The 23150-nt window shown below is 39.9% G+C and overlaps 1 protein-coding gene across 3 annotated transcripts in view; it reads right to left on the bottom strand.

Annotated features, from left to right (window-relative positions):
* Positions 1-23150, bottom strand: part of apbb1 (amyloid beta (A4) precursor protein-binding, family B, member 1 (Fe65)) — a 91318-nt gene that overhangs the window by 9110 nt on the left and 59058 nt on the right. For all 3 annotated transcript variants that reach the window (XM_084105210.1, XM_084105211.1, XM_084105212.1), the window contains 5 exons: positions 19693-19820; positions 13757-13871; positions 6409-6481; positions 5796-5876; positions 2442-2557 (listed from right to left, as the gene is read on the bottom strand). In XM_084105210.1, coding sequence (XP_083961336.1) covers positions 2442-2557; positions 5796-5876; positions 6409-6481; positions 13757-13871; positions 19693-19820 — 513 coding nt within the window. The remainder of the gene's footprint in view (positions 1-2441; positions 2558-5795; positions 5877-6408; positions 6482-13756; positions 13872-19692; positions 19821-23150) is intronic.

Raw genomic sequence — 23150 nt, 5'->3', positions numbered from 1 at the left:
CAGCATCCCAGTTTATTCCAAAAATTAGGAAAACGTCACAAAATTACAGTGGATCCTCAAGAAATTAATTCTACTTTTCAAAAATTCTATTCAGATTTGTATACTTCCGAATTTCCACATGATGACACTCTTATGTCCACATTCCTGGCTAATGTAAACTTGCCCTCAGTTAAACAAGATCAAAAGAGTCATCTGGATAAACCTTTACAACTTCAAGAGATAGAAGATTCAATCAAAGCCATGCAGAGCGGAAAAGCCCCGGGACCAGACGGATTTCCAGTTGAGTTATATAAAAAATTATCCTCAAAATGGTCTCCCTTACTTCTCAGTATGTTCAATAATTCTCTCGAACAGTCGACATTGCCATCAAGTCTTACACAGGCCCATATCACAGTTCTCCTGAAGCCAGATAAAGACCCTCTGGATTGTAGTTCCTATAGACCGATTTCCTTATTAAATGTGGATGTAAAAATTTTATCTGAAGTATTGGCCTCTAGAGTAGAGCATATAATTCCAGATATTATTTCACAAGACCAGACGGGCTTCATTAAGGGGCGCCACTCCTTCATTAATATTCGAAAACTTCTTAATGTTGTGCATTCCTCTGCGTCAGAGAGTAGTCCTGAAGTGATTATTTCTCTGGACGCAGAGAAAGCATTTGATAGAGTTGAGTGGAACTATCTATTTGCTGTGTTAGACAAATTTGGATTCGGCTCAAAATTCACTTCCTGGATTCGTCTGCTTTATCATCAACCAAAGGCAGCCGTAATCACAAATAAAATATGCTCACAATATTTCTCTGTCTAGAGGTAAACGGCAAGGTTGTCCCCTTAGCCCTTTGCTATTTATTGTGGCTATAGAGCCACTATCATCAGTACTCAGAACCTCACAGTCTATTAGTGGTATTAAAAGAATGAATGTCGAGTATAAAGTTTCTTTATATGCTGACGATTTATTATTATATATAACTAACCCGCTGTCATGTGCCTCTCAGATTGTGAAGATATTTAAAGACTACGGGTTCTTTTCAGGTTATAAACTAAACTTTTCTAAAAGTATATGCTTCCCTATAAACCATATGGCAGATCAGATTATGGATACAAACTCAAAATCAGGATTTAAATACTTAGGAATTAATATTACTCGTTCATACACTGGTCCGTTTAAAGCAAATTACAGTCCCATACTTAAAAAACTTGAATCTGACTTCCAACGATGGAGTGTTATATATTTGTCTCTAGCTGGTAAAATCAATTGTGTTAAAATGAATGTGTTACCCAGATTATTGTATTTGTTTCAGAGTCTTCCAATTTTCCTGCCAAAGTCCTTTTTTCAGTCAACTAATAGATTGCTGTCTTCCTTTATTTGGGGTGGCAAAAAACCAAGAATACGTAGAGAGCTTCTTGAGAGACCCAAAAAAGATGGAGGATTGGCTCTCCCGAATTGGTTAAATTACTATTGGGCAGCAAATTTACAAAAAAGTTGTTTATTGGTTCCAATCTCCACATACAGACGTGCAGCACAAGCTAAATCATGCAAGTCAACATCACTTGCCGCGCTGATTACAATGAAGTCACCATTCTCACCATCGCAATTCTCCTCAAGTCCAGTTGTAATTTCGACTCTCAAAATATATAACCAGTTCAGACAAGCATTTCAACTCACAGATTTGTAATGATCATATGTAATAATCATCTTTTCCTGGCTGCCAAGCTAGACTCTACTTTCAAGCAATGGCAACACCTAGGCCTAGTTAAATGTAGTGACTTTTTTATTGATAATGCTTTTGCTAGTTACAATGATCTTGTTAAAAAATTTAGTCTTCAAAACTCAGATTTTTTTCGATTTCTTCAGGTTCGTCACTTTATCCAAGCCCACTGCTCTATGTTTCCACAACTGCCCTCTGAGGCACGTTTAGATTTAGTTCTGAGAGTCCCTTCACACCTTAAGGGATTTATATCAAAAATATACAACCTGATCATGTCGTTCCAAAATGCATCAATAGAAAAGATCAAAACAGAATGGATAGGAGAGTTAGGAATCGACATACGTGTGGAGGAACGGTCTCTGATCTCTTGTCATGTGTTCTCCAAACTCACTGGGCATTATAGGAGAAAACTCAGAGCTGTTATCTTAGCAAAAGGAGGTTGCAAAAAGTATTTAATAAAAGGGTGCCAATAATTGTGGCCAATGTGTTTTCGAGAAAAGCATTAATTTCATAAAGCATGTATTTCATAATGTGATTTATCCCCCAGTTTCAATTCTTTTACTTAGAACGGTTCGATTTTTGCGATTTCTTTGAATGAAAAATCAAAAGGATAAACAATGCAGATTTACTTTTACAATCATCTTTGATCATATTTACCAGAGGTGCCAATAATTCTGACCAAAACTGTATGATACTGAAGTACTGGAAGATTGTCAACAGACACAAACTTTACCTCAGAAGTTATAATGGTGAGTGTCGCGGACGCCACGTTCACGTTCACCGCTGTCCAATCCTTCTTGTCTTTGTTGTTGAGGGCTGTCTCCAGCGCTACATTAATAACCTCCATGCCTTCAGGAGATACCAACACAACTCCACTTAGATTTCAGGCAGCTACATTTGATTTGAACATGACGATAAATAGATGTTATTTTGAGTGCTCAGAGGTGATGACACACAGTCGCAATAACAGTAATATTGAAATACCGTGATACTGACAAGCCAACCGCAGAAGAATGCAAGCTACCACTATATTCGCGTTTTCTTTTTTCATAAGGCTCTGCCATTCTTAAAAACGTATCAAGCCAAGGCACTCGAGAATTTAAGTAAATATATATAAAAAAGCTTTTTTTTAATCATGGCTTAGGCCAGTGCTTCTCAAACTTTTTTTCCGTCCCTTTTAAACCTTAAAAAAAATCTGCCGCCCAGAAAAAAACGGAAAGATTAAAAAAAAAAAAAAAAAAAAACGTGCAATGAAAAACACCTGCAATAGTTTCACTTTGTAAAGTCATTATTTCATATAACAGTAAGAGAGAATAATAATACAGAACTTAACTTTTAATTTAAATAAACAAAAACATTTACATATTTCAGTTATGCTTTGGATGAACAATATATAAAAGCACAAATATATAACAGCTTTTGACAGCGGCTCAAGACAAGAGCTCAAATTCTTGTTGGTTGAGAACACTAGAACACACAGCAGTGGAGAGGCGCATTCACAAATCGCATGTGATTCGGTCCGCTGAAGAGGTGCTTTTCTATGCCGAACAACTTCTATGTTAGACTTGTTCCAAGGGTGACAAGTCAATGGTCTGAAGAAGAATGATTCAGTGTAATTGCTGTTCGATGCTGCTTTATTAAAGCAGAGTGCTGACCGCAATTCATGCACTTGAACGCCGTTGCAACAGCTATTTTTTTCTTTTTCTTTTTTCTGCTGATCTCCCGCGCCCCCCACACTTCGAGAACCACTGGCTTAGGTAATTAAAATCAGTTTACAGATAACCGCACACCGAAGAGTTGTGGCCAATGCACCTTCATCAGGGTTTCCTATGCCACTTTATGCATGTGTATTGAATGTTAAATAAGTTCATAATGATATTAAGACTGTTTACCATGGTGATTTGTACAGAGGCTCCATGGATTTGCACATAACAAGCCTAAACACAGTTAATGAGAGAGAAATTGACTAAGCGCGTGCGATTACCTGTCCTTCAGGTCACATTGTATATTCTTGAAAAGTTTGCATTTTCCATAAGGGCATTTCCCATGAACGGTGTCAGCGCTGGTCAATGCAATCAATGCCATTGATCTCTATGAAGTGAAGTATAAGCGTAACCCATGCGACGCATTGCTTATCACCTGAGCCTTGAAAAGTGGAGCTCAAAGTTAAAATAACACCCTGTTTCATTACATCGATCTCTGAATGTATCAGCGTTTTTGAACTTGTTTGTTAAATGAACTTAGTGACTTACTCAGCCACCTAGGGGTGCAACCATGAAACTGTGCTGAGGGACAGTCTGTCTATCCGCAGAGATGAGCAGTGCTAGAGAAATATCAGCTGAAAGCCTCTCCTCAAGGGAGATTCGATCTAACTGTTATACATATAACATTAGTCTAACAAGCTTATTGTCAGGTTTATGTTCTGTTATGTGTGCCCTTATTTTGACATTCTCTTCTGTTAACTTCACTTCCTGTTTCAACACCGTTTAGTTTCGGTTACATGGGTTACTGAATATGTTTTTGTGCATGCTGACCACAGCATAACACTTACTTATATAGCAATAAATAAATAATAAATAAACCAATGAATAAATGGGGATAATACCACATATCACGCTATTGAGTAGGGCTGCACGATTAATCAAAAAAAAAAAAAATCACGATCTCGATTCAAGCATGAATGCGATCTCATTTCTTAATGATGGCGATTCACTTCCGTGTATTTCCCTGCATTCAGATCATGCTGCATTCACACGTTATTGGTCACACTCACACAATAACAAAATAGGGTTGTGATGGCTGACCGACATCACGCTGGAAAGGTCACGTATATCTATTGATTCGTGTACACTAGTGGTTGGGAACGGAACCTATGGCTCGCAAGCCATACCTGGCTCTTTGGCAAAAATCATGTGGCTCGCATGGTCCAACAAACGATAAAAAAATTAAGACACATCAACAGAGATCGGCTCTCTCTACAGAAAAAGCAACCAATTACAATTCCCTTCTTGTACTACCGAAGTTAATGAAAAGTGTATGATAATAATAATATTCAAGTTGTACCGGCAAAAGTGCATGTTTAGTGCTGTTCGCGAGTCTCACGAGTCACACCGCAATCAACTAACCGCTTACGTTTCTGTGGTAAATTGTAGCCTAACAGCTCCTGGCACTGGGAGTCAAGCCAATAGAACAGCAGCGAAAATGTAAAAGTAGGCTATATAAACTTTAATATATCCTTTTATTAAACAGGTGCTTTGCTGTGCTTTTACTTTCACTTTTGCCGCAGAGACAATTTTATGTCCTATAAAAGTTTCGTATTTTTGATAATCCGCGCAGATTTCAGTTGATGATTCTGTTTAAAGTTATTAATAACAAATCATGAATGAAAGAGAAAGAAAAGAGCAGAATGTGCTTTATATTGAAAAGAAATATTAAAAGCGCGATAAGTCGCGAAAGAGAACTGAATTATACTGACAGGATGCTGTGCGTGCGCTCCGAGCGCAACACGGACAAGCAGTCTTTGTCTCCGGTTGCGCGCCTAAACGGCCAAATAAACAGAGAGATATTTCAAAATGCCATGCCGAGTATTCCCGTAAACACAGTAGATGTAAGTACTATGTACATTCTGTGCCAATTGGAGCAAAAAGCACAGGTTCTATTTAGGTATTTTTTATCATTGTATATGTTAATGTTCTCTTATGTTCAACAACATAAAGCTTTAAAATTATTCACTTTAAGGAGTCTAAAATAAAGAAAAGAGACAATTTTTTTGTTACTCCTGCACTTTATTATACTGAATGTCCTTTGTTTTGTTTTTTGCTTTTTTTTGTACTTGATTGAAAAAATGAGAATCGTGTAAGAGAATCGTGATCTCAATTCCCATGGAGAAAAATCGTGATTCACATTTTAGCAAGAATCGTGCAGCCCTACTATTGAGCCACTCAAAATTACTGCAAGGGAATTTTCCTTCACCGCGACAGCTCTAATGACATAGCCACATAAAAACATAGCAGAAAAAACAGGTAAAGTGTGCATTTTGTATATAATAGCGTGAGCGTAAAGCGTTAATAAACAGATGGCATCCTACCAACTGGCTTTGTCACCGGCACACGACCCAAATACCAAACCTGGAAGTGTTGGGCCAACTCATTCTTGGGAGCTGGGAACTCTAGAGGAGAAAAGATCAGAATCAGTCATAACAGTATTAAAGGAGTAGTTCACTTTAAAATGAAAATTCTGTCATCATATACTCACCCTCATGTTGTTTCAAACCTGTATGAATTTCTCTCTTCTGCTGAACAAAGGAAGATATTTAGAAGAATGTCAGTAACCAGGCAGTTTTTGGGTCCCATTGACTTCCATAGTAGGAAAAAAATATACTATGGAAGTCAATGGGACCCAAAAACTGTTTGGTTACAAACATTCTTCTAAATATCTTCCTTTGTGTTCAGCAGAAGAGAGAAATTCATACAGGTTTGAAACAACATGAGGGTGAGTATATGATGACAGAATTTTCATACTCCTTTAATTCCATTATCCATTATTACAATACTCGTTTAAAGAGGTGAGGTAAACTTTTAAAAAGAAGTGTAGTCAAACCCAACACTTTCAACAGCTTTACATACTGTATAACATGTAAATCCGCACTGGAGATCATCCACTAAACAAAAGCTAAATTCAGCATATCTGTCATATGTTACCCTGGAAAGGGATGTCCCTAAGTCTGGAGGGATCAGTGTTTAGTCTGCCGGAAGACTTCCTCTGGGCCATGATCTGGAGAAAAAGATAAACAAATAAAGCAAACTATTAACAAACAGCACATGGATATTACTGCATTACTAGACACAAGTGTGATGCTTGCGCATTGCGGTCTCGATCTCCAAATTGATCTCTAAGCATAAGCCACACAGCTATAAATGCAAATAGAAGTAGTGACACTTGTGTATAGATGGTATTAAAGGCTGAAATTGCTATATCGTGTATATGATGTTAAAAAAAAGGTATGTGCAACATGTCATGAAAAAAGATCTTAATGCACAATGACTGACACACACAAAGTAATTTCTCTCAGACAGCATGCGAACCCGAACTGCACTTGAATGGTCAAATACACACGTCAAAATCCCTATCATATGGAGTATTCTCATGAAGTCGGTTTTGTCTTAAATGAGCGTATCAGTTGGGCGTAAACCTGTCCTGTGTCAATCTATTTGGTCTGTGTATTCGGTGACATCTGCCTAATAAACCTGCTGCTGTCTGTGTCATTAATCTTAATCAAACAACAAAGAGAAATCACTCACTGCCCAACTAAATAACTTTTGTGTCTAATAAGAATCAATGTATTCATAAAGCAAAGACTACTGATTATTCAATTTTGTAGTATTTCTTACATGTAAAATAATGGAAAAAAGCAGTGTGAAATCTGTATACTGAAAATAGCAGATCCAAGTAATTTTATTGATTGCACAACATTTCGACCATCAGGTACAATACCCATGTGGAATAAAAACAACTCTTTATAGAAAGCCAGGCCACACCAAAATATATTCAAGCTTTTTTTTTTTTTTCGTAAATGTTCTGTCAAAAGCATTCCAAACTAGCCTGGCTAACGTCAGACCAAGTCTCATTTGAGACTTGGGCTGAATCCCAATTCTCTGTCTTACCCCTTCCCCTACCCCTACCCCTTCGTCTTACCTCTAGCCCTTGTCCCTCGAAACCGAGTGGTAAGCGCTAGGGTTGAAAACATACCCCTATGAAATGAGACGCCACTTGGTTACGTCATCATACATCATATTCCGGCGTCCCTGTGTGATACAGGACAGTATATTGTAACGAGTGGAAATAAGTATGGCCCCTTTAAGAGCTGCGCGCTCTGCTCTCTGTTGAACGGGCTGTAATGGTATTGTGCCGTGCGACTCGAACAACCCCATGTATGTGGGTCATTTCTGTGTTGATGCTCATTATTCTTGCTTTGTTTTATTGAGTGACGCTGTGGAAGGCAAGGTGGAGCGTGTGGCAGACAGTTGCAGGAGTTTGATTTGTCAATAAATTGCGAGTGAATCGCCTCCGTGAGTCTGTCTGGCCTAATACTTCAGCTGCGAGCTATCCTTATTTTGTTTCCCTCCTAACACAACGCGTTACAATATGTAACGTTAAAGCACCCATCTTTTTCCTGGACATGTCGCTTGGATTTCGGGATCCCCCAAAATGTCCGGGATTCGGCTTTTGCTTTCTGCCGTCGCTATTCATTATGCACAGAGTGTTGTTTCAATCGGACTGAATTCATTCAAATCGGTGAATCTGAATGTAGTGTTTAACGTACATGAACGCTAAACAAGTGAAACAAGTGATCGGTTTATGTGCGTTTTAACATTGCTTAAATTCCTGTGTTTTCGTATCAGTCGGGATCCGTTTGAAGCTGAATAGATGACCTGCAAAGCTGGCACATACGTGTCAGTGTCAAATAATGAAACGTTACACATAATGAATGGCGACTGTAGAAAACAAAAGCCGAATCCCGGACATTAGTCAGAGAAATGCGGGACTGATTGTGTAAACCAGCAATGTATCGTTAGCATAGCCTAGCGTAGCAGACCAGCGATTTTTAAAAACGTTTAAAAACGTTTCAGTTAACAACATGGTTGCAAATATATATGTACATGACTGTGTAGAGCACAAAACACGACTGTCATAATTTTTCAATCAATCATTTAAGCCGAAAATGAGACTTTCTTGATGGTATGCCCGCCTTTGTTGCCGGTTGCGCAGTGCATTCTGGGTACCCCTTGGTTTCAAGTAAGCTCGCGAAAATTCTTGGTTTTAAGGGGTATCTACCCCTTCCCCTTAGCCCTACCCCTTGATCAAAATGAGAATTGGGATAGCCCTTACTCTCACGTGAACGTGCAAAACTAAGGGGAAGGGGTAAGACAGAGAATTGGGATTCAGCCTTGGTCTGGGAACCACGTGTTCATTTTCTCGTATTTGAGGCGTGGTTTACGAATGCCCAGAGCCGTTTATTGGGCGCTATGAATGTCTATCAAATGCGCCTGTACGTAGCTCAAAGCCAGTCGCTTCAATTATACCAGATAACGTATGTAGAGTGACAGAAATTCAACGAGGAAAAAGACGATGGGTCAAAGATTTATTTGTACACGATGGCGTTTAGCAAATATTACCGTTTGTGCAAGATAAACATGAGGGTAGAAGGTAACGTCGAGTCTGATGCCATGTTGGATCCAAAGATATAAACAAACTGCTTCAGTGTCGTCATCGTCTTGCTGCTCCCTCCCCGTTCTGTGATTGGTTCCCTTTTTCAGGGGAAAATCTGGTCCATGGAGTCCAGACTGCCTATCAGCGTGAATAAAATCGCGCTGCGAGCAAGACAGTATGGGGAAACCCAGGCTAACTCCAAACACTATCATAGCAATTTCTTTGTCCACCATGTTTATTCTGAAGTCTCGAGAGAATTTGCGAGGTTTCATGTGTTCACAGTTGGGACATTGGTTGAAAATCTGTTTGTGTGTGGAGTGTGTCTGCTACATTGCAGCACGCCACACACTATAGTAGTGTTGGGTCCGAGTCCACCTTTGTCGAGTCCGAGTCAAGTCCAAGTCCTTACCAATCAAGTCCGAGTCCAAGTCCGAGTACAAATGGGCCCGAGTCGGACTTGAGTCCGAGTCCTTAACATCCGAGTCCGAGTCGAGTCCGGCCGAGTCCACAAAGATTTCAATGATTTGAAATTGACCTTTCACAAAGACCCGCCCCTCTTAGTTACTGTTGCTACGTCTGACAAGCCATTCTACTTTCAATCCACACAGTGTTCTCACACAGTGAAAAATGTATTGCGGCGCAAAGAGGATACTGACAATGCGCCAACAGACAAGACAGAGCAGGGTCCTTTTGGTATAAAATAAAGTCTCAAAATTTTGTGAAATTCGAACAATAAATACCATTTTGTGGCGCTTTACTGTATAGCGCCTTAGTTCAAGCAGCATGTGAACTGATCATCTATTTTAGTTATAGTACGATTTAAACATGAATGAACATTAGAAATGCAAAAAGATGTCAATACACACCTTTTAGTTTTGATTTGGTTTGTTTGTCAGACAAAAATGGTGGATATCTGCTTTATGATTGGTCACATTATTCAGAATCTGCAAGGTAATGCTCAAGAATATGCAACACGATGCATTAAGAGCCAGGGGTAAACGTTTGATCAAGAAGATAGTGATATGTACATTTTTCTTATTTTCTTTTATGTTAATATCGTATTTAGCCTCTGAAGGGCAGTATTAAATTAATTAATGAATTTTTAAACAAAATATGAACAATTTACACCAATTTACACGCCCTGGCTCTGAATGGATGTTTCCTTCTTGAGCATCACTGAATGTTTTCAGTGTTTGTAATACCAGTAGTTGTGTATGAATCCCAGTGTGAAAAGATGGATCTCAAAATCATACAATCACTGCTAGTAAAGAGTCAAATATGCAGAAGATGCTGGAAAAGCAAAGAATGTGCAGGAGCTGGAGGATTTTTCTGAAGACCATTGGGCAGTTTAACTGTTCGGGACAAAGGGATTCATGAACAACCATTACAAAAAAAAAAAAAAAAAAAAAAAAAAAAAACAGTTGTGGATCATTCAGGCAATGACACACAGTATTAAAAATCAAGCTTATGTAATTTGTCTTGTAATTTGTTGTTGTATTTTGTCTTGTGGACTAGGCTATAGCCTAGGCTACTTAAACATCTGTAATGTGAAAAAGCTTTTTCAGGGCAGTATAAAAAAAAAAAAAAACGTTTTTATGATCCGTATTATTAAAAAATAAATAAAAGAACATTTTAGAGGTTCTGCAAGGTGTATGTAAACTTATTACTAAAGTATAATGTAACAAAAAGCATAACATTATTAGATATGTTGCAATGGTTCTCACGTTCTCATGTTGCTATGGTTACTATGTCAAATCATCGCAATTTCATGACTCACAGGACTATAATTTAGCGGGTTCACTCGCACATTTAAATGCTGTTATCACTCCTCAAACTTTACAGTGTGAATGTAACCACTGGTCCTCTAGAAGCATGAAAAACAAAACTATTATTTAGATCGTCAATAGCACTCCCTTTAAGCCATCACTTAGGCTACTTACCGCATTCTGCACTCTCACTGAAACTCTCATCATAAACACTGAAGTTGTCCGCACTGCAGTGAATCTCTTATTTACATCGCGTCTAGACTTTGTTGTTTATAAGGAGATTTTTGCGAAAGGATAAAGCTCGCGCTGATTCTGAACATTTTGAGTGAATTCTCCGCATGGTGACTAACGCCTCTGATTTGCCACTGCGTTCATGCGCGTAATATACATGTCTGTGATTGGCTACAATGCTCAACGCTGAAACAACACTAACGTTAGCTTCGTTTCGTTTTTGAATAATAAAATATTGTGTCCTCCAGTGCCCGGACTCGACTGTACTCGGCAAATTTTCCGAGTCTAAAATGTTCGAGTCCGTGACAAGTCTGAGTACAAATTCACCCGAGTGCGTGACAAGTCCGAGTTCATTCAAAATTGGACTCGAGTCCGAGTTCGAGTACCCCAACTCTACACTATAGAAACAAAACTGTTAAATCTAGGACTTTTGTCCTCATGTTTGTGGTCTCTCACATTTTGAAAATATTATAAGATTTTAAATATATTTTACGGTCACAAATCACGACTAAAAAAGAGACACTGATTTCATATCAATAAACAAACAGTTTAAATTAAGTCACTTGCATTTTAGACGCATGACAGGGCTCGACATTAAGGCTTGTCCGCTTGTCCGGGACAAGTGGATTTTTTTGTAGGACAAGTGGAAGAGAAAATTAGTTGTCCCACTGGACAAGTTAAATTTCAAACAAAATAAAATGCCATGTTACTTCACGTTATGTGCCACTCATTACGTCTATAATTTTACAGATTTAATTTTACCGATTTGAGACGTCGCATAACTGCCAGATTCAAACTGTGCTTTCGCGCGTTGGCTGCGCTGAGCCAGAGTCGGACGCGTTCAGCGCTGTCATATATCACAACTAAGCAGTGTTTTCAACCACATAATGATTATTTTAGGTTTCAGATATTTAAATACACATAAGCACGAGTAAAACAATAAATTTGTAGTTTGTAAAATACACACTGATGTCTGTGGAAGCAGCAATAACAATCTATTCAAATATAATTTGCCGACATGTGTTATTCATATCAGACAAACATAGTGGAAGTAACTATAAAGTTTACTCTATTCTTCTCAGTTCACCGGCCACTTTCTTGCATTTATTTCGGGAGAAACTGATGAATTCACGTGCTGTAAGTCCGACTGACAAGACAACATTGTGGCGCCCTGCCCATCTCATGTTATAGATCAAGATTATTTATAAAGGTTTTTAAACGACCAAACACACTCACTTACACGTATTTGAGAATCGGAATATCAGACAGGCTAGTTGATGCCATGGTTATTGTGGCTGCGGTGTATCGCGTGACGCGTCGCCATGGAAACATTAAAGGGAACGTTCGCCTTGAAAAAACTCATTCTGGGGGTGGGGGTGTCAGTTAGAATATTTTAAACTTATGCGTGAAAGGGTTAAAGAAAAGATCAAAAATAAATATTTGTGTGTACTGTAAAGTAGTTAGAAAAAAAATAAATCGGAATCGGCAGGTCAAACTCAATGAAAAATCGGAAATCGGAATCGGCCTAGAAAATTGTAATCGGTGCATCTCTATGTCTACAAAATTATTTTAGATATAGTATACAGTAAGTCTAGCTAGCTTGCAAATACTGAGGATACCTACACCACTTCCTCTGGTGATACACTGCACACCAGCGTGCAAAGTATTACTTTGTATTATGGAGTCTGGAGATCTGGAGTCTGGAGATCCTTATTTCTTGTTGAAGGGGAACTCTATTCTTGGGACACGTTCCTTTCTACTGTTTCAACTGAATTTTATTAATATTGATAGTGTTTGGATGCTTTCAATGGTTTGTTTGAATTCTGCATTAGCAAAACACACACACACACACAAAAAAAGATAAAATTATAAATCTTTACCCGGACAAGTGACTTTTGTGCATGGACAAGTAAAACATAAATTTACTTGTCCGAAGGACAAGTGCCTCAAAAAGTTAATGTCAAGCCCTGCATGACTATTTTTGTTCTGTTTTAGCAGCGAAAATAGTTCCAAACAAAGATCACAGCTATAAAATGAGACGCTACATGAGTACGCATATCTCCTGTCCTAATATTACTATGATGTTCGCTAATGCAATGGTCTAGAAGTTTTATCAACATATGCAAGACCACAAGGGCACCGAATAAGATAAATCACATGAGTAGAAGAACAGGTAATAGTACTGCATATCTGAATATTGCGACCAGTGTGCGGATGACTAAAATAATTGGGTATTGGGTATTTAAGTTTAACTGAAGTTTTTCTTACATCCTCATGTAAGCTAATAGTCAATCCCTCACTGAGCAATGACCAAGTTTAGGTCTTTCATAACTTTTTTTGTAACTACAACATAAGCATAATCAATTTTTAAAGAGTTCAAAATGTTCTACAGCACAGAAAAAAACACTACCTGCTGTACAAGAATATACTCAAATAGTGATGGAACATCACAAAAAATATCAATCTTAAAAATCTACCCTCAGATTCAGTGGAGGTTTGACCAAAATGATGCTTGAGTGGCACTTACTGGATCTATTTACTCAAGACTCTCAATACATGCCAGGGCCGTGTATTCACATCTTTTATTAAACTTTTATAACCTTTATCCTCGTACCGAACAAAAGTTAGGTTAGCATCTACATTGCATACTATTCTATTAGTCACCTCACTCTCAAGAGGTTTTCTGAGTAACCACTCCAATTATTATTCCCTGCTCATAAATACCTGACTCGCTGTTGTTTCAATAAATCTAGGATATTTTGCATACTGCAGCACACGTCTTCAGTGTTTAAACAAGAACAAGAATATGAATATTTTCAGCCAGCAGCTCAGATGTCCTTACCTTAGAGCAGATGTCATGCATGCTTGTGGCGATGTTTTTTGCAGGGGTGTCACACCGAAATACATGACACTTGAGCACATGAGTCAACTTGTCTCGAGCCACATATGCAAAGTCCCTGCAATAAGAGACAAGAAACAAAACTAAACAGCTGCATGTATTCATAATCATTTCAACTCATTTCACGCACCCATAAACTTGTGTGCACAGTAATAAATGTAGGAATGAGACGCTGCATCAGTAGCTAACACTATGGGAACACGCTCTGGTTTGATGGCTGTCTGAAGCATAGAATCACGCCCAACAGTACCAGCCTTCTCTACTAAGGTGTTGCTTTAGGGCCAATCCCAATTCTACCCCTTACCCCTTCACTTTCCCCTTCCCCTCTGTTTTGCGTGTGCACGTGAAGGGGTAGGGCTGTCTCAATTCTCTTTTGGTTGGAGGGGTAGGGGTAAGGGGAAGGGCCAGATAGCCCTTGAAACGAAGATTTTTCGGGACCACACTTCAAACGAAGGGGTATGAGAAAGAACAACGTACTTGCATAAACCGCCTACAGAGGCAACATGACTGCCAATAATCATTTTCTTTGTCACATTCAATCTTGTGTTCATATTTACGGTCATGTTCTTCAAAGAAACGGTTGCAAAAAAATCGTTAAAGTTCGTTAACAATATGACGCGTGTAAAAAGCAAAAGTTTGAAGCGAAGTGGGCGCGCGAATGAGGCGAATTCGCGTCCACCGCGCCGCACTAAACGCCTCATTCGTGCCGCAAGACCCCCAGATGCGCGTAAACGCGTCTTAACATTGAAATCACTCGCGCCAGACGCTCTATTCGCATTTGGTGTGAACGCAGCTTTAGGCGCTGAAGATATCGTCATCTCCGTTGTTTTCTGCAAACTACAAAAAATAGCTGTAACTCACGCAAAGACTACAGCTGACGACGGCATCTTGGAAGTTTGTGATAAACATTGGCGCATCTCCTGTGATGTAGGCACGAGCAATGATGTATAATGACATGTAATGGTGTAGTAGTGGTGTCCCATTTCTTAGGGGAATATTTTCACCCCTACGCCTTGACACTCTGTTTCAAGGGGCAAGGGTTAGGGGTAGGCCAAGGGTTAGGGGTAGGCGAAGGGTTAGGGGTAGGCGAAGGGGTATAAAATAGAATTGGGATTGGGCCTTAATGATGCCTTTTAAGAATGTGGTCATGCTTTCATAGATTTCCTAGTAAAGAAATCAATCAGAGACTGAGCATGGCTGGCTACGCAGCATCTTATTCCCTAAACACAGGAAAGCAAGATTATTTAACAACCAAAAAAATGTTCCCTTTCATAGGTTTACTTCAAAGCTGCATCAGTGGCTGACACAAGGGAAACGCTGTACCAACACGCCCTACTATGAGGGAGCTACTCACTGCAAATCAGGTTTATTGGCAAAATTGACAGACTTTCAGTTGTTTGCAATGAACAAATCAAACAAACAAGTAATTAAAATAGCTCAACACAACAAATGTTTCAAGTGGTTTCCCCAAATTCAACTGAAAATGCAACTTTTAATGACTTCTGCAGTTTAAAAATGATTCAACCCCCTGAATAGAATCCCTCACAACAGCACAAATCTGCAAAAAATAGTGTTTTCTCAAGCACACCTGATGCAACTAATCAAGGGCTTCATTAGTTGCACCAGGTGTGCTTTGAGCAAGAACACATGAAATATCTGAACTGCCTAGGATTGTTGAGTGTCACGTTTGACTGCATGTTTGAAATACATGCAAAAGAATGATAAAAAAAACGAACAAAAGAATCGTCAAAAAAGTTAATAGAAGATTTCATCACCCTTCACAAACAAGGAACAGGATACAAAAAGATGTAGTGACGGGGCAGAAAAAGGAAGATATCAATGGCTAGGCAAGGCAAGAGTAAAAATTGCAGCAGCATCCTTTAAGGTCAACACAGAGAATCAACAGAAATGCAAATGTCCTAAGAGAGAAGGCAGTTGTTATTACTGTGGAAACATGGACTTCGGAGAAAAAAAAAATGTTACTCAGCTTCTACTCAGTCTGAAGCAGCCCCTCCCCTCCTCGTTAAACTCGTGGGGCAGCTTGTTGAGGTGTTAACCATTTGGGCTGTGAGTGCTTAATTTTCCCAGTAACCTACTTTTTTTTTAATAGAACAAAAGGAAAGTGAATGTCTCAGCCTTCCTTTGGGGGACACTGGTTAAGTAGACTCACAGCCTTAAATGTTATGCTACAGCACAAGCCATGCACTTATCCATCCTCTATGGGTTATGATGTCTGCTATGACTGATGTTTTTCAGAGGAAGATGGAGATGTTGCACAGTAAAGTCTGCAAATCACCTACAGGGACAAAATAGGACACACAGACCAGCGAGGAGCCCAGGGAAGAACCGAATGCAACAGGCTTCGGGGGCCAACCCTGTGGTGAAGACTCCCTTTTAGGCTTTCCCCATCCACTAGTCCATCCTTACCTTACTGTTCTTTAAGTGTGGCAGGAATTAAGAAATAGGGAAAGGAGGAACAACAATAGCAGACTCGGAAAAGGATACAACCCTAGTGTATGAACAAATACTTCTCTGTCGTCTTTTGTTTTCTTTCTTCCTCTGTGCAGATACCACTTGATGGCTGTCCCGAGACCCATATGCACCGACCTCCTCACCGGTGTATGAAGCCACAACCTCTAGAAAACAACTAGACCCACTTTTCCGAGCCAAATATCACAAAAGAAAAAGAAGAAAATACACAACGCAGAGACTCACATACGGATTCAACATGATGGTGTTGAACCAAGGTCAATTACGTGGGCCTACTCATCGAATCACGGGGCATTGAACCACAGTCCAGCCGTATTCAAGCCATTCAAAACATCAAGCAAGAATGCGTGCCAAGGTATGCCCACAGCCTACGTCGATGGATGTTCCTACAACCACGAGGGCATCCTTAAAGCAGTTGCAGGTGTGCTATGGGTAAATGACCTGCCTTGCCCACCACAACACTTCAAGTTGGGTCCCCAGTCATCACAATATGCTGAGGTAGCAGCCATTCTCATAACTCTGCAAATCGCATCGGCCCATAACATCAGAGAACTCCTTATCTGCACAGACTCCAACTACGCCAGACTAAGCCAAAAAAATGGCTTTAAGACTGCAAATAACAAGCCAGTCAAACACCAACACCTGTTCCAAGAATGTGATAACATCACAAGAACACACAACATGATCGTCTACTGGAAGGTGGTGAAAGGACACTCTAGGCAACTGGGTAACCCAAACCACAGAGCCCCACTGCAATGCAGAGGAGTCACGTTTCCATGGTCAGACCTCGACTGGGTAGGACCTCTGCCCATGTCGACGAGGGGCACCAAGTACTTCCACTCGGTCGTGTGCCAGTTCACCAAGTGGGTAGAGTGTCTTCCAGCACCCAACGACACTGCCCAGACCACGGCATACCTCCTGATGAACCACCACTTCTCCAGGTTTGGAGTGCCATTAAGAGTCAACTCAGACAGAGACACTCACTTTACAGCTGAGATCATGCAGCACATCGGGAAACTCCTGGGGGAAGTTCAACTGCACATCAGCCACCATCCAATCTCGTCAGGCCAAGTGGAACAATCGAATCGAACTGTGGTCAGCATCCTGAGAAAGTATGTGTCTGCCAACCAGAAAGACTGGTATGTGAAGCTCCCGCTGGCCATCAGAGCCACTCTGCAGGAATCAACTTGCGTATCTCCCTTTGAACTAATGACGGGGCAGCAGATGACACTGCTGCTGTATCAACCAGGAGACTCCAGCCTCGTCACAGCCTACACCACTCACCAGTACCTTGACAAGCTCCACCGGCACCTGAAAACAACATTTGCTTTTGCCCAGCAACAACTTCAAAAGAACGCTGAAGGCCAGAAAGCATACTATGACCGGAAAGCATCACACCAGGTACTGGACATGGGCGACAGGGTTTGGTATTATAGCTTCACCCAGCCACCCTAGACAGCCTCCCATCGGCGGTCAAAGAAATTTCTGCCCCACTGGATGGGACCTCATGAGATTGTGGACAAACTCTCCCTGGTTGCATACCGAATCCAACTAAGCCGGGGACAGAAAGAGCCAGTTTTTAAATGGGACAAACCAAGGACAAACCTCGCTGACCTACTACCTCTCTCTCTCTCTCTCTCTCTCTCTCTTCTGTACCAGGATGCTACTGTGGTTCACCATTCTGTGCCTCCAGTCAACCGGAGTGCAGCTGCATTCAGACATCACCTCACCAGGTCCAGCATCAGGCATTGTACTAAGGGAACAACTGGGACTCCTAAACACCAACTGCAGGACCCACACCCAGAAAGTGTATGTTCGACTCGACCCTTGCAACGTCTACCAAGCACACTACCCCAGCGCAGTAGCACAATACAGCTGGGCAGGTGCTTGATGGACAGAGGACTCACTCACTCATGCTGAGGCCGATGTCAATCACATGCTCACAGCTGTTTTCAGTCTTCCAAAATGATTTTGCCCAGATTCAGCTGGTCACAGCCCTGATGACAGACATGCTGCAGTAGGTGAGCTCCTCCACTGACAGCTTGGCCATGGGTAGGATTCCACCTTACCTGCTACCCTTGAGCCTCATGCAAACTGTGCTGGCACCTGCCACTACCACACCAACTAACCCTTTTTAGACCCACCTCGCGTACTCTGGGTAGCAACATCCCACTACACGTCAACCCAGAGCAAAGGGAGGTGGCCTTCCTCCTGAACCTACCCATCATCGAATCAAACAAAATCTACAGACTCAAGGACATTGTCAATGTCGGGTTTTGGAAAGGTAACACCCACATCAAGTTACACACTCCAGACTTGATGGCCTATCATGACAGCAACACACAGCTTTACCTGGCCCCAAACCTGCACATGTGTACTCTGACCAAAGACATTCACTATCTCTGCCCTAGAAAACCCTTCCTCAGAGACAACACTGAAGGAATCTGCGGGTTGCAGCCTATGAACAGTGACACACACTGCCCGGCCAAGGCCAAGCCTCGCACGCAAATCACCGAAACGCAAGCAGAGATTGTGGGTGATCAGTGGCTCGTTAATCCCATTCGTACGGCCACCCTGTTTAGAGGGATATGTGGTGTGTGTGTGTGAGACGCCCTCTGGTGTTTAGAGGGGTGTGTGTGTGTGTGTGTGTGTGTGTGTGTGTGTGTGTGTGTGTGTGTGTGTGAGAGAGAGAGAGAGAGAGAGACACCCTCTGGTGTTCAGAGGGATGTGTGTGTGTGTGTGTGTGTGCGTGTGTGTGCGTGTGTGTGTGTCACCCTCTGGTGTTCCGATGGAGCAGCATTTACTACCGATCAGCCGCAATGCACTGACAAGCTGATATTTACATAATTAAAATGCAGCCTTTTGTGATTCGAAAATCACACTAAGCAATATCACGATTATCATTTAATGTTGGTACATCGTGCAGCCCTAGACTAAACAGCGCGTGTTTGTCATTCACTGAAACATTTAGTTGCAGCCAAGTGACTTAGCATGACCCAGCATAACACTTTTACATTGTTTTTATAAGCTTAACAGCTGTGGCATCAATGTTTGAACAGTAGTTAACTGTAAAAGAGCAGCATAAAAATTGTTCACGAATTGTCTTATTGTGTTACACAGAAGAAAGTTGAATCGGTATGTGGGTGAGAAAAATGACAAAAGTAAAATTTTTGGATGCATTATGCTTGATACTGTAATAGCTAGCACACAAAGCAAACAATACAATACAATATAATATACAGCAACACACTACCTCTCCCTGGGATCCGGGATGCAGCAGGACAGACAAAATGAAAACACAATTACAAAGTAATTCAGCATCATCTTAATTATAAAAAAATAAGCATCAGTTAGAGCATTGCTGTTACAGAAGTTGCTTCCAGACTCACCTGCCATCATCGCGTCCCACTCCCCACACACGGATGCTGACGATTGGCTGAGAATGGAGCAGTGTTCGTCCATGAGGCTCAATCAGATTCAGTGTCTCGTTCTCCAGCACCAGCAGCATTTCCTTCCCCTACACACAGCACACAAAATATACAATATACTCAAATCCTGGATGCCCTACTCCATATGCAGTACACAGACAGAGCACACAGCGTGATGTACTATAACACAGAGTGCAGTGGACTCAACCATTTCTCTTTCATTTCTTTCATGTCTTTGATTGCATTGTAAAAAACTGAAAATAATTGTCAGGGATGTGACAGTTAAATGGATAGTTCAGCCAAAAATGAAAATTTGCCCATGATTTACTCACTCTCAAATCGTCGTAGGTGTATATGACCACCTTCTTTCTGATGAATACAATCAGAATTATATTAATAAACACCCTGATGCTTCGAGCTTTATAATGACAGTGAATGGCTGTTTCAAAGTCCATAAAAGTGCATCTGTCCATCATAAACGAACTCCACACAGCTCTGGTGGGTTAATAAAGGCCTTCTGAAGTAAAGCAATATGTTTGTGTAAATTTCTAGTAAAATTCTAGCTTCCGGCCAAACGCAGTCTACTAGCGTCTAAAGCACAACTTACGCAACTTGTGACATCAGAAGTAGCGTAAATATCAGCAGTGTGTCACATTACTCACATAAGTTGAGCTTTACACTCAAGTCAAATCCATATGTTCATTTGGCCAACAGCTAGTTATTTTACTTTAAGTTTTAACCCCCTGGGGCGGCTATAGCTTTTTTCTTATCAGTGTAAAAGAGACTCAAATAACTTTTTAGACTATACTATACATACATCATTCAAAACTGTTAAATGTCTTCTTTTATTTGTGTACACTAATAATAAAAACAAAATGTTGTGTTTTTCGTAAAGTAAAGAAAATAAACATGATGCGCGTTCTCCCGTCTCTCTCAATGTGAAGATCATTCTGAAACGCGTCAGAAAATGCTCTGTAACTCAGCGAATACTTGTCACTGACTGTGACATGAAGTCTCCATTTTTAAATGATGTAAATCATATCAAAAACAAATGTTCTCTGTTTAAGTAATCCGTATGAAAGCAACGACATGTAGTTTCTCCAGTCCAAACTAATTACCTCTAATTACCACGCCCACGCGCGCACGAGCGATTGACATGCAAATAGTCCATGCGGGCCTGTAAACGCCCTCATTACCTCAAAACAGAAAATCAGAGATTATAGTAATGTACTTTTCGTCGAGACTGTTTGTGCTGTGCTGTTTACCTTGGATTTACCTCAGAAGAATTAGAAGAATGCAATTTGAAGATGAGAAAATTTTTAAGGTAAGACATTTCCACTCCTAATAGTAAGTATGTTATTGTTGTATAAACTTTATATTGTAGCTACAAGTTAAACTGGTGCCAGACTAAAATGTACGTTATGAATTGAGATTGGAGTAAAAACATGAAGCCTATGTCGTACATGTATATTTAGGCTATCTATATATAGACAGAAACATGTTAAAATGTGAACTAGAGGCAACCTTTCAATGCTAAATGTATATACATGTACAACACAAGGATGTTTTTCGATAATAAAACACAGCATGATAAAAGTAGGCTAGTACGAGTGTTTACTCTAATATGGTGATTATTATAATGTTTAGACCCGTGTTTACTGTTAAATACTTTGTTTGTGGATATCTGCTCAAACGTAGATGGTAACAATAATGTTTCATAGTTTGGAGCGGCTTGATTGCTTCAGTAAATGTTCTCTGCACGCGCTGTGAGTTTGAGTCTGTGAGTTTGAACTGTGCGTTAAGCTTCATGTTTTTACTCCAATCTAATTTCTTAACATCATAACGATTGGAAACAATTGAAGTAACATATGATAATCCATATATTTGTCTCTTGTGTACTGTTACTGATATGTTCCTTTTTGATGATGTATAGGCCAACTGCTATCTAGGCTATTGTTATTATTATTTTATGCAGCACTGCACGTATGAAAAATCTAAAATGTATTCTCCAAATCGTGCAGCCCTAGTTTCTCTTGATATCAGCATGTTCACAGGCTTTAATTTTTATTTTTTATACAGGGGCCAGATGCCCCACTGATGAGTCCTGCTGACTTCAACATTCACATGAGTACATGAATATGGTAAATGAAAAATCAAACACCTTGGAAATGACCGCTATGTACTATGTTTCATGAATGGCACAAAGGTGTGTGACTGTTCAAGTCTCTGTCTTTAGATAATGTGTTAAATGATGTGCTTTTTTTGTCCTTTGTTGTGTATCTTTGGATTATGTTATGTTGTAAATAAATCCAAACAATCAAAAAGCCATTCTTTTTTAAATCTCCTCATTCTTTGTGCAAGGTTGCTCAGAATGACCGGGCCTGTTAGCACCTGATAGGGCCATTATGGGAGGGTCTTTATCTTTCGCAGGTGTGAAATCCATCAATATTCATGATGTGTTCACACCTCCTTGCATAAAGCTTTCTCACACAAAACATGTCTTACAAATTTTAAATCAATATATTGTCTTATCTGAATGATTATGCAGGATGATTTCACAGTTTTGAAGCAAATAGTCTAGGCTACGCGATACAATTTTCAAAAGTCTTGTGAAGAAATAATCAGTAAAGGGTTTCATGGCCTTATTTCATTTTTTGTTTTTTCACAAACCACGCATAAACATCATTATCTCAAAATTTTATTCAGCGGTTCGGATTTAGGAACATCAAAATGACTGCTGTGTTCGTTATAACGCTCAAGAACAGAACACCACCATCGCTTAGACGCCATTCTGCTCCAGCGTATCAACAATGTCCGCACGGACTATGATGACAGCTCGCTCAAGGCGGGTCTGTAGGGAAGGGTATCGTTCAAAAAATTTCGATACCAATACCGATACCGATACTAGGGCTGGGTATTGTTAGGAATTTCACAATTCGATTCGATTTCGATTCTTGAGGCTTCGATTCGATTCGATTCGATTCGATATTGATTTATTAGCTTCGATATCGATTCAATAATAAGTAAATACACAATTAATTAAGTACCTGAGTATATTTTTAAATAATGTGTGCAGTATTACCAATGTTTAAGAACAAATTGACCCCAGTATGTTTCCTGTCATGGTTTATTTAGCAGAACAAACTGTACAATATTGTACATGTGTTGAATACAAAACACAACTGTAACAAACAGGTGCTTTATTAACACCTCTAAAGTGCACGTAACTGTAAGTAGTAGAAAGTATATTTCTTTCTTCCTATACATTCAAGTTATAAAATAAATGTAAACAGAAGCACAAAATGTGCATACTAAAAAGTGCAACCATATATTATAACATTACAAAGTGCTATTTTGTCAACACAATAAATAACACTGCCAAATTATTAAAAGTTCCTATTTTTGCCCTTCAAAATATT

The sequence above is a fragment of the Abramis brama genome (genome assembly GCF_963993115.1).
Source record: "Abramis brama genome assembly, chromosome: 25".
Taxonomy (NCBI): Eukaryota; Metazoa; Chordata; class Actinopteri; order Cypriniformes; family Leuciscidae; genus Abramis; species Abramis brama.
This window is presented reverse-complemented; position numbering and strand designations above follow the sequence as displayed.